Genomic DNA, 12,837 nt, shown 5'->3' on the forward strand with positions numbered 1-12,837 from the left:
TTTTTTTTTCTTTTTTTTGCCTTTCATGTTTGACTCTGAAAATGAGAACAGTACTTATCTTGCTCTTCCAGACCTCACCCGGCTGGGCTAATCCCAGCTCTATTCCTGGCCGCAGACCAGCTGGGACAGTAGAACTAATCCAGATCTGGATTATTAGATTGGCCTTCAATGGCGAAGCATTGCAGCCAGTGAAAGTCGAGTGCCGATCTGAACTAAGCTGGAGTTGTCTTCACATACACTGTCTGTCTCAGAGATCCCAACCACTGTGCATCAACCATCAAGTGTGACTTGGGAAATTGTACAGTTTCACTTAATTGCTCTTTTTAGTTAATACAAGCGATTTATCTTTGTTAATTGATCTATGTCTGTGATGTAAAGTGACAAGCAAGGTTATTTTAGTTAACTAAAACTAACGAAAAAAGTAAAACTAAAATTCAAAAAACAAAAAGGAAAATGCTTTTTAAAAAACGAAAACGAACTGAAACTACATTTTATGTTTACAAAACTAACTATAATTATAGCAAAAATGTCCTTCGTTTTCGTCTTTGGTAATAAATTTAATGCATGAGCCTTTGGGGATTATTTATTTTGATATTAACCGGAAGGACGTTTGAAAGTGTGTCACACAAAAGTGACATCATCTAGCAGCAGCCAATAGAAAATCACCTTCAGATGACGTTGCTCCCATGGTGTTTTTTAAATATTGCGCACAAGTAATACACATTTTTTTAAACTAATACCAAAACTAACTAAAACAAAGCATTTATGAAATAACTAATACTAATAACCACCTTGAAAACAAATTAAAACTAACTAAATTTAAATACCAAAACTCAAAACGAAATAAAAACTAACTAAAATGAAAAAATCCAAAACTCTAATAAGTGGAACAATTGAATACTATTCCACTAGATGGCAGAAAATACTGGTACATAACTCAAAACAAAAGTATACAATCTGGTTCAATTTGAGTGAAAACTCAAGAAGCACAAACTGAAATGTACTTAAGTATAAAACTAAAACTTCCCTGCACACAAAATGGTTTCCGTCTTAATAAATTACATGTCGATCACATTAAGAAGAAGAAAATCATGTTACATTTTGCATGTTAAGAGCTAGGTGGCGTTTCTATAGCTTTGCTAACATTGTCAAATAAGTAACCAAAAATGCTAAGTTAGCTAATGCTAACAACTTTTTTTTACTACACCTTATTTATATAGTATCTTCTGGTTTTACCAAAAAACATTCTTGTGGCCGACATCATCTAACATTTTGCTTCAATAATGTTAATGGTTCATGTTTGTCACTGAAGCGGGTGTCCCTGGTTTTCCCAACTTGAAAGTCCCCATGATGTCCACTGTGGATGACTTTAGGGCGCTCCATTTGTCTTTTTGCTGTCATATGTGCAAGTTGAAGAAGTAAGGCGTGAAGGTATGTTTTTGTTTTTGTTTAGTTTTTTTCAAATGTAAGGATTTAAAAGGAAAACATGGCCAGAAACAGATACTTGAAAAAAAATCGACTTTGTACACAGTAACTTTGTAAATAAAGTAACAAACGATCTGTTCTTTGTTGCCTACTCTCCATGACTGCTAAGATGATGCGTTGAATGTCTTCATGGCTGATTGGAAAGTGTGGGTTCTGTTTCGCCAGCTCGCCTTGCACTCGTGCACTCGTGCACACAAGCAGCCATCAAGCCTCTCATTAGATGTCACCTGAAGTTAAACAAGATTAAAGTCAAAGCCGCTTTCTGGCGCTCGCCGGCTTCTTGCGCCTGACTCAGCGTCAGTTTGCTGGCTTTCCTGTGGACAAATGAAGCTCCAAGACAAAGGTAAATGCTTGCTACCCGGTATTCATTTAATTTTTCCTTAAACGGGCCTTTTTCTTTTCTTTTTTTAATCAAAGATTTTCTCATAAAATGTCAAGTGCATTTGTTCGATGGAGGACATTTCTTTTGGAGGAGGTTAAAGTAGGGAAATCTGATGTTGAATACTAAGGCCTTGGTATAGTATGTATTTTGAATTTACTAGAATCCAACAGGTAACAGACTGGACTGTGATAAGAACTAGTCGAGTTGTCTAAAAATGTTGCTGTTTATCAATTTTTGGGGCTTTTAATAAGGAGTTAGTCGAGTCATTATATTGTGGTAGTTCAGGAATTTGTATAAATCTACTTTTGCAACAACGGGTTGATGGTCACAAGCGTTAAGTGTGACATTTGCTTGACTGCTCTGGTGAGGTGTTTAATCCTGTAAAGTTGTAAGAATATCCCTGAAACCTGGATTAGACGCACACACACACACACACACACACCGTTTTATTCATTTTTTTCAATTGGATGTTTTGCATTGTTTCTCTTTTGCCTCCCAGAATAACGATGCCGCTGCCCAGGTGGTTGCTGGGGGTGATTTTGTGGTGGCTGAGTGTTGCAGAGGTTTGGAGTGCTACCTTCAAATTGGCTCTCATTGGTCCCTGGTCATGCGATCCGATGTTCTCCAGGGCAATGCCAACGGCGGCGGCCAACTTGGCACTCTCAAGGTTACGGGTTGACGGCAGCCTGAGCCGAGGTTATTGGTATGACGTCAAACTGCTGGATGAGGAATGTTCCACTTCCAAAGGTGTGTATCTGTACTGTATTTAATTGAATGTAATTCCCTCCGATATGGGAAAGGGGAGCAACAGTCGCACCAGCTGAACTGCTCGCTGTGATTTTGAAGCGTTAACAGAACTTGCTGACATGGAGGGTTACGGCCACGCTTACGTGGGACTCTTTAATCCCGCCCTCTGCCACGCTGCTTCTTTATTGGCTCAACACTGGGAGGCGGGGCTGGCGTCGCCCGGCTGCCTGGATGCCGATTGGCCGAACCTGTCGCCCGTCCCTCGCCCCAGCAAGGTCCTGTTCGCCGTTCTCCGGTTCTTTCACTGGGCGCACGTTGGCGTCATCTCCGGTCAGGAACGTGATTAGCTCAAATTAGTCGAGAGGGTTGAAAGCCCGCTTACTGACTTGAGTTCTCTTCCGTCCCAACTCAGCTCCGGTTGATATTTGGAGGAGCACCGGAGAGGAAGTGGCCTCCGCCCTCAGGGCCCTCGGTTTGCCGGTCGGTCCCGTCGTTACCATGGAAACAAAGACCAAGGACGGCCCTCGGGCTGCACTTCAAGCCATCAGAGATGCGGACAAGGTCAAAGGTAAGCACTGTTTTCGGTTCACAACTTTGGCATGGCCGTAGAAGGCTCACTTTTTTCCTCGCACCCACCTCAACTTTATTGACTTTGTTGGCGGACATCTGAAACTGCTGTGTGTGTTTATTTTTTATTTTTTACAGTGGTGATCTTGTGCATGACTTCTGTCCTCATTGGTGGGGAGGATCAGCGAAAGCTCCTATTGGCCGCTCTGGACATGGGCATGGTGACTGCGGGCTACGTCTTTATTCCATATGACGCCCTGCTGTACGCGCTGCCCTACCAGGTAACTGATTAAGTGAAATTGATTTTTGTTATTATGATTACCCAAAACATGGAGCTCATCCAAAGCTTTACATAATGATGATCTTGTTTTATATAGTCCACAACTGTTTGTGCAGTATTTACATTTAGCAAACAATGAGCAACGACTAAAGCCGTTTGTTCCCGTCCTTGTGGAAGAACACGGCGTTCCCCCAGCTGACCAACAGCACCCAACTTCGTCACGCCTACGGCTCCGTTCTGACCGTCACCATGGCGTCGGATCAGAATTTCTACGAAGCTTTTCGTCAGGCCCAAATGAAGCGGGAGATCCGATCGGCCGTGGCAGCGACTGAGGTACGAAACTGAACGGCACAGTCACGGCGATATCGCTCGAAAAATGTTACGACAAAAGTGTCCTGGTGAATATCTTTCCAACAGGTGTCTCCACTTTTTGGGACCATCTTCAACATGGTTTACTTCGTCGCTAAGGCCGTGGAGGAGCGTCGTCAGGCAGGCGGCGGGCGATGGGTGACCGGCGGTCAGTTGGTCCAGTCGGACGGAGGCTTCGACTACCAGGGATTCAACCAGGTTGGTTCTTGTTCCAAATCCGTGTCGTGCTCGGTTAATAACCCGCCGCTGTGGCTCCCACCAGGTGTTGTACGGCGGCAGAGATGGCCACGGGATGCAGGCCGGCTATGTGGTGCTGGACTGCGACGGTGACAAACTTGTGCCCACGCACACTCTTGCTCCAATGCACACCATCGGGCCGGTTGGAAGTTTGAAGCCTCTCAGGCACTCCTTCAACTTCCCGGGAGGGAGACCTCCGAGCGCCAGCTTCTGTTGGTTCAATGAAGACGAGGCTTGCAAAGGTGCTGCACGATCGGTTTCAAGTCAAATGTGGGCACGATATGATGAAAGTGCAACATCGATAAGGTCATGCCATTTTATTTTTGCCTTGTAGACACCGACGCTGTGACGGGCTTCTTTTTCCTCTTCATGTTGATCTGCATTCTGCTCGGAGGCATTTTTTGGGGGGTCAGGTAAGGAGTCATGTATTGTATGGAAAGCACTTCTAAGTAATGAATGTAAAACAATCAAATGAAAAAAACAGTTAATATGGCACTTGCTGAGTGTCTTGGAGCAGATAGTGACGTATTCTTATATTGAATGTGCGCCCGTCGTAAACGGAGGCCCCCTTATGTATGCTAATTAGGGACATAACGATATACAAACATTGCGATACGATATCACAATATTGTGGGGAGGATGTTGATATTAAAAAAGGGCACAATATTGTAAAAAAAAAAAAAAGCACATTGTTCTCTTGTACCTAACAGCAATGCACATAAACAGCATACAATCTCTAATAACACTTAATATTGAGGCATTTACTTGCTAATGCACGCACACATTGACTTCCTCCACCATACAAGGGCCAAAATATAACGTATGAAAATTTAACTGCACTAAAATGCTAGCCACCAGAGGGTGCTAGAATTGCACTAATGGAAATCAAACTGACTTTTTTTTTTTTAACTCATTCACTGCCATTGACGGCTATAGATAGAACTATTTCTATTAGTTTCACATTTTTCCCACTTTTATCAAGAGTATGAAAACCTAGGAAAAAAATTGTACATTTAGAACAGATATAAAATTTGTGATTAATCGTGAGTTAACTATTAAAGTTATGCGATTAATTACAATTTAAAAAAAATAATCGTCTGACGCCCCCATTTTAAAAATAATACTTTCTTTATTTTTTTAAATTAGGGGCAACAGGCGATTAAAATGTTTAATTGTTATTAATCACACGACTTCACTAGCTAACTCTAGCGTAATCAAGAATTTTATATCCGTTCTAAATGTACAATACATTTTTTTCTAGGTTTTCATACATTTGTTAACAAAGGTGGAAAAAAATGTGAAACTAATAGAAATAGTTCAAATGAATTTTTGACGTCTATAGACGTCAATGCCAGTGAATGAGTTAATAGATGTGCTGCTTTTAATATCACGATATTGCCGTTATTGTTACATCCCTCCTAATGTTAGCAAATTAAATTACAATTTCAGTTATTACACTCCATAGTTACAAAATTGGCACAATTGTGAACAAAAAATAAAATATTATTAATACTAATTTTGAGTTCTTTACATGTATATATTTGTACATTTTTATTTTAGAATAACTAATTTAATAAATGAATGTTGCATAATTCTAGTGTTTCAAAGAAATGTATTTGTCTTCACGTTCTTTACGTTTAAACATTTTTTTGTTTTGTACCCAAAAAAAACAAATGATCGTCCAAATCGTGATTTCACTTATTACCAAATTAACCGTGATTAATATTCCCTTTCCTAATCGAGCAGCCCTAACTAATGTCTTCAATCCTTTCTTATCCAAATCATTGGATCACAACACGTTTGCGCAGGAAGCACAGGGGAGCAGAGAACACCTCGAAACTCATTCTGACGCTCGATGACATCGTCTTCATCGACACTCAAGTCAGCCGAAAGGTTTGGATTTAAAGACATTGTCCGTCCTCCGTTTGAACTCATGTTGGGATCACATGTACTGTTGTTGCTGCGAATGGACCCCGTAGAAGCTGAACGACGAGTCGATCATGAGGAGCCTTCTCGAAATCAAAACGCCACTCCGCTCCATCGCCAGAAGCTACATCCTGACCACACCCGAGAGCTCCAACATCGGAATACTGGAGGTACGCGTGCCCTTTGACTGGAAGCGTATGCTCCTTTTTTTTTTACTTTTCTCGTTTTGCTCTTTTATCAGGGTGACTGGGTTTGGCTCAAGAAGTTCCCGCTGACTGGGAATATGACAACGGTCAATCCAAACACACAGACGATCTTCAGCCAGGTATGAAAAAGGTTGCGTCGCAGGACTTTGCCAAATCTCAGAATTTCTGTTTTTTTCCAGTTGAGGGATATGCGACACGAAAACCTGAACCTCTACTTGGGCCTCTTCGTGGACTCTGGAATCTTTGCCATGGTGGTGGAGCACTGCCCCCGCGGCAGCCTGGCGGACTTGTTGGCCGACGGCGACATAAGGTTGGATTGGATGTTCAAGTCGTCCCTCCTGACGGACCTCATCAAGGTGACGGCATGATCCCCCCGCAGTCAAGTCCAAAAGGAACTGCGGCTGAAAATAATCCACGGTTTGTGTTTCAGGGGATGAAGCATCTCCATCTACGGGGTTTAAGTCACGGCCGCCTCAAGTCCTCGAACTGTCTGGTTGACGGGCGCTTTGTGCTGAAGGTCACTGATTACGGACTTCCCATGCTCCTTCAGTCGGAGGGACTTAACATTTCTGAGGACCCACAAGGTGAGGAACGAGTCCACATAGAGAAAGATTAGTGCTCGCTCGCACAAGTTTTCGCAAAGCGCTTCACTTTTTCTACTTTTGATAGTTTTGAAATGCCCACTCATTCACTGCCATTGACGCCTATAAACGTCAAAAATGCAATTGAACTATTTCTATTGGTTTAACATTTTTTCCCCACTTTTGTTAATGAGAGTATGAAAAGCTAGACATTTTGTTTTTGCCAATTATTTTTTTTATTTTTTTAAAGAAAAGATTATTAAAAATTAGGGGCGTCAGGCGATTAAATTTTTTAATTGTAATTAATCGCATGACTTCAATTGTTAACTCATGATTAATCACAAATTTGATATCTGTTCTAAATGTCCAAGATTTTTTTTTCTAGGTTTTCATACTCTTGTTAACAAAAGTGAAAAAAAAAAGTTAAACTAATAGAAATAGTTCAAATGAATTTTTGACGTCTATAACCGTCAATGGCGGTGAATGAGTTAATGTTGTCAATTTCCTGCAAAGTCTGTGAAAGATGACTACACATTTACATACCACAAATGTCCACTTTGTGCTGTTTTAAGAGATTAACTCATTCACTGCCATTGACGCTATAGACGTCAAAAATGTATTTGAACTATTTCTATTGGTTTAAATGTTTTTCCCACTTTTGTTAACAAGAGTATGAAAACCTAGAATTTTTTTTATTGTATTAGAACAGATATAACAATTTTGATTAATCGTGAGTTAACTAGTCAAGTCATGCGATTAATTATGATTAAAGATTGTAATATAATATTTTCTTATAAATATATATTAAAAAAACAAACATTTTTTAATATATATATTTTTAAGAAACGATTATTAAAAATCAGGGGCGTCAAAAAAAAGGTTTTTTAATTGCAGCACTTCACTAGTTAACTCACAATTAATCACAAAATTCATATCTGTTCTAAATGTACAAAAAAACAAATTTCTAGGTTCTTCATACTCTTGTTAACAGAAGTGGATTTTCTTTTTGAATTTTTGACGTCTATAACCGTCAATGGCAGTGAATGAGTTCCAATCAAATTCATTCATTCATTCAATGTTTTACACTATACCATAAAATGAGGAAAGGTGAATCACTGTGAATATTTTCCATATGCACTGTACTTTATGCGCGTGTGTTGTGCCAGAGCTGCTTTGGACCGCACCCGAGCTTCTGAGGCATCCCGTCAGTAGGGGCACCGTGTCCGGGGACGTGTTCAGCTTCTCCATCATCATACAAGAAGTCATATCACGAACTCCCCCCTACGCCATGATGGACATGCCCGCCCCAGGTTAGGATGTTGTCGCGTGCGAGTCGTGTCACAGTCGACTCAGAGCGCTCGTCTTGTCCCTCAGAGATCGTGGAGCGATTGAAGGAGCCGCCCCCTCTCTGCCGGCCCGTCGTTCCGGTGGACGAAGCGCCGGCCGAATGTCTGGCGCTGATGAGCGAATGTTGGAACGAAGAACCCGCCAAGAGGCCGAGTTTCGATGATATCTTCAAGCAGGTGAAGCCACCGCAGGATGCTCTTTTGTAGGCACCGGACGATCCCATGTTGAAGATCCTAGTCTCGTTCTTCGTTTTCACCTTGCCGCAGTTTCGAGGCATCAACAGAGGGAAGAAAGCCAACATCATTGACTCCATGCTGCGGATGTTGGAGCAGTACAGTTCCAATCTGGAAGATTTGATCCGAGAAAGGACGGACGAACTCGAGGTGGAGAGAAGCAAGACGGACAAGCTGGTGGGACAACTGCTTCCCAAGTGAGACACGTTGGGACACACTGTTAGAAACGGACGAGAATTGATTCGAATAACTGCATACCGTTTCAGGTCAGTGGCTCAGGCTCTGAAAAAAGGGAAGCCGGTTCGCCCGGAGCATTACTCGGACTGCACGCTCTACTTCAGCGACATCGTCGGATTCACGACCATCTCGGCTCTCAGCGAGCCCATCGAGGTACAAACCGTTGAAGTCGCACCGCCGTCGTCATGTGCGTCTTATCGTTTGAAAAACAAAAGGCCTTACTGTACTGTACATGCCGATTTGTATTTATTTTTTCACTCAAACTATAAATGTTATTTTAGGTTACTAGACCTATGATTATATAAAAAAATGTAAATTGATACAATAGAAAAAAATTTGGGCATATTATTAAAAACATTTTTTAAATAAATGAACATTGAAAAATAAAAACATCATGACATATAACATTTTTGTATCATGTCATTAGTACTTGTTTTTTAAATGTGTCAAAAAAAAGGCTTACTATGCATGAAGTCATTATAGTTATTTTTTTTTTTTAAAGGCTTTACTATTTCTGGTCCTTTTGAAAATTATCTTATATACATTATGCTATTTTTTCTATTATGTTATATTTCAAAATGCCTTACTATCAGGGTTATTATAGTTTTGGAATGTTTCATTTTAGTTCCTTTTGTTTTTTCAATTGAGTTAGTTTTAATTCGTTTTCAGGGTGGTTCTGTTGAGTTATTTCATAAATGCTTAGCTTTAGTATTATTTTTAGTTTTTTATGTGTATTGTGCGCAAAAAAAACAAAAAACCACCATGGGTGACGTCATCTGAAGGTGCTTTTCTATTGCTGCTGCTAGATGAAGTCACTTTCAAACGTCCTTATTCCGGTTAATATCAAAATAATAATAATTAATTACCAAAGACTAAAACAAAGGAAATTTTTGCTATAATTATTATTTTTAGTGAGTTTTCATTTTTATTTTATTTCATTAACGAAATAGTTTTTTGAATTGTATTTTTTTCGTTCATTTTAGTGAACTAAAATAACCTTGTTGACTACACTGTGTCATAAAATGGCACCTTTCTCTCCAACGTCTGGTTTGTGTAGGTTGTGGACCTGCTCAACGACCTCTATACCATGTTTGATGCCATCATTGCGTCTCATGACGTCTACAAGGTAGGACTCGACTCCAGGGAAGATTTGAAGCAGGTACGAGTGTCTCTTGTTTTAAGTCAAGCAAAAAAAATTTGGGGTGTTTGTGTTCAGGTGGAAACGATTGGCGACGCCTACATGGTGGCGTCCGGCGTTCCCAACCGCAACGGCCATCGACACGCAGCCGAGGTGTCCAACATGTCGCTGGATATCCTGCACTCCATCGGAGCGTTTAAGATCAAACACATGCCGGAGATTAAAGTCAAGATAAGAATTGGACTCCACTCTGGTAAAACATTTCAAAAATAAATGCCTTACTATACATGTCCATTCAAGTATTACAATACATCTGTCATTAAAAAAACGCATATGCCAGCCAACTGTACTTTTTATGTTTTTAGCAACATTCAGTTGAACACAATGAATAAAAAGAAACGAGTGTTTGATAACATTCAGTTGAACACAATGAATAAAAAGAAACGGGAGTGTTTGATTTTGTGTCCAGGCCCAGTTGTGGCGGGCGTGGTGGGTCACACGATGCCCAGGTACTGTTTGTTCGGCGATACTGTGACCACCGCTTCGCTCATGGAAGCCTCCGGACTATGTACGTGCCAACATACAATAGTTTGTGAATGTTGGATAATATGAAAAAAAAAAAAACACACAAAGACCACCTTATCTTTTTTGATTATGTATCATGTTTGTTTTGTAGCATACAGAATCCATATCAGTCTCAGTACAGTGAAGGTCCTCTCCAGCCTCAAATTGGGTTACCAAATGGAGACCAGAAAAGCTCAGGTAGGCAACACTTTGTGAGCTCACCGCCTCATATGTGCTGTGGTACATTATACATCACTACTTATGTAATGCTAATACATAACACATGTACTATACAGTGTGAAACAATTGGAACGTGTTCTTTTAGGTGAAAGGTTCAGAGGACACATTTTGGCTGATGGGACGAGACGGCTTCGATAAACCGCTGCCTGTTCCTCCTGACGTCAAGGGAGGGTAAGGGTTGATATTCACACTAAACATCTGATATGCTTTAGTATTTATTGATAGTGTTTTGGTGAGGGGGGGGTAGTATGTCACTGAAGGTTGTGTGTGTCTCAGGGCCAGTAATCATGGAATCAGCCTTGACGAAATCCCCGTCGAGAGAAGACAGAAGTTTCTGGACCGGCAGAAGAAAATAAAGAAATAGACATTGCCAATTTACGCGCACACACACTACCTCTAAGTCTGGGCTAGGACAATTTAGTGTAAATAAAAAAAACGTTTTTTAAGGGGGGAAATAAACAGCAAAATATGTGTGGACATTGTACTCGCTGTAGTAAACCAGACTGCAGGAAGAAAAAGAAAATAATAATGCATGGATTCCTTCCAAACACGTAATGTAAGGTATGTAAAACAAAACATGTTCATATTGAGTCAAAATAAGTCTTTTTTTTTTTTTTTATAAAGAAAATAAAAGCTAAAACAGAAAGGCATTAAAAAATAAAAGAACAGTGGAACAATTTTCCAGGTAAACCAAAGCAGTCATCACGAGGACAGTGGGTGGCGCTATAAATCTGTGATGAAAAAAATCGGCCTGAATCATAGCCACATTAATAAGGGTTGTAATAAAACAATCAGTTAGAAATTCAGTGAGTATTTAAGTGGGTAAACAATCCACTTAACCACCGACTACAGCACATCGAGTTAGTGCCACAGAGCAGTCCTCTGTCCTGTCCCTTTGCCGACTCCGCCTTGAGCCATCTAGTGGTATAAGTGAAGCCACCAGAAGTGCCTTGGCGGCCATCTTACGTTGCCGCTTTCTCTGTGCTCATAGCTTGAATATATTGATAAGTTTATTTTCGGTTTTCTCACAGCGCGGACGAACCAGCTAGTGTTCGTATCGATTTTTATGACATATCTCCTCATGCATTTGGACTAAATTGGGGACACTGTAAATTATATTTTAGCTGAAGATGTGCCGCCCTCAGTCGTGGGCTGGAGCTTCATAATTGTTTTGCAGTAACTTGCAATGATCTTAATGGGGTAGATGCCACGGACTTCCGACTTCCGGGTTTTACACATCAGCGCCGTTTACGGCCACTGTTGGCCGCGTTCCAACACTCGCACCCCCACCCCTGCGCCCCTCAACCGCGCGTTCCCGCTCATCGGCGGGAGTGCGTCTCGGCTATCTGAAATGCTTCGGACACTGAGACAGACACTACACACTCGCAGCCTTGCACCCGTCCACGGGAACACGCAACCGAAGGGCACAAAGACGGATGTGCAACTGGGACGCGGCCCACGCGTCGCAAACCGGAAACGGAAACAAAGTTGATGGGTGAAAACCCAGAAGTCGAAAGTCCGGCCTCCTCCGTGGCATATAGTCCATATTTTCCATTAAATTCAGAATCAGTTTTGTGTTTTTGGCTATACGATATTGGGGGACTTCATAAGACGCCCCCAAAATCAGTGCATTAGACAAAACATTCCATTCACAAAAACAAAGCAAACGTCAGATTTGAGGCGGGGATACAATTGAAAAACAAAAGCAGGCCAGCAAATCGTGCAAGAAGCAAAACGTCCTTGTGGGAAACTGCAACGTCACGATAAACATTTGCTGATGTGCTCTCTGCTCACTTAGCTGCTATTTTGCCGCAACAGTGTACTGCACGCGATGAAACTTCTCATCGTGCACAACAGGTCACCTAATGAGCTGCAGGCTTACCTGCCTTCTTCTTCTGCACTTTTTGCACACTAGCGCCACCCGCTGACCTGTCATTATCACTGCTGGAAACTGTTGCCTTTCAAGGGGAAAATCACACGAACAAATGTTGATAGCACAGCATCATTTCTCGATTAAATTCTAATACATTTTCATTATATTGTATTTATTACTTTCCTTATTTCATTATCAGAGCGGTAGCAACAATTTTCTCAACGTGTTAGTTAGCAGCTGTGGAATTTTGCTCCAGAAGACTAGATTCAGATTGTTTAAGGAACCACGCTGTCGCCATCTCCTGGCCAGTATAAGAAATGCTGTCAGTGTGCTGTAAATGAACACCAGCCAACCCGCTAAATGCGGGTTAAAATTCATCTTGGGCAGGTGGTCATAATTTACTAGCCAATTTGGCGAATGAGTCA

General features: G+C 41.2%; 1 protein-coding gene across 1 annotated transcript; it reads left to right on the top strand.

Annotated features, from left to right (window-relative positions):
• The first annotated feature begins 133 nt into the window (after positions 1 to 133).
• On the top strand, positions 134 to 12,583 carry LOC147159954 (retinal guanylyl cyclase 2-like). The gene is made up of 25 exons (XM_086059463.1): positions 134 to 1,431; positions 1,651 to 1,828; positions 2,367 to 2,614; positions 2,714 to 2,944; positions 3,027 to 3,182; positions 3,320 to 3,462; positions 3,639 to 3,794; positions 3,879 to 4,028; positions 4,093 to 4,309; positions 4,402 to 4,480; positions 5,876 to 5,960; positions 6,047 to 6,163; positions 6,235 to 6,318; positions 6,379 to 6,555; positions 6,630 to 6,783; positions 7,947 to 8,090; positions 8,155 to 8,303; positions 8,394 to 8,557; positions 8,627 to 8,750; positions 9,655 to 9,723; positions 9,814 to 9,988; positions 10,205 to 10,303; positions 10,412 to 10,497; positions 10,625 to 10,710; positions 10,816 to 12,583. Exons 3-25 carry the CDS (start codon positions 2,374 to 2,376, stop codon positions 10,901 to 10,903), a joined length of 3,174 nt encoding a protein of 1,057 aa, XP_085915589.1. The 5' UTR covers positions 134 to 1,431; positions 1,651 to 1,828; positions 2,367 to 2,373; the 3' UTR covers positions 10,904 to 12,583.
• Positions 12,584 to 12,837: the final 254 nt, after the last annotated feature.

The sequence above is a fragment of the Leptonotus elevatus genome, chromosome 17 (genome assembly GCF_054856555.1).
Source record: "Leptonotus elevatus isolate MCC_2025b chromosome 17, RoL_Lele_1.0, whole genome shotgun sequence".
Classification (NCBI taxonomy): domain Eukaryota; kingdom Metazoa; phylum Chordata; class Actinopteri; order Syngnathiformes; family Syngnathidae; genus Leptonotus; species Leptonotus elevatus.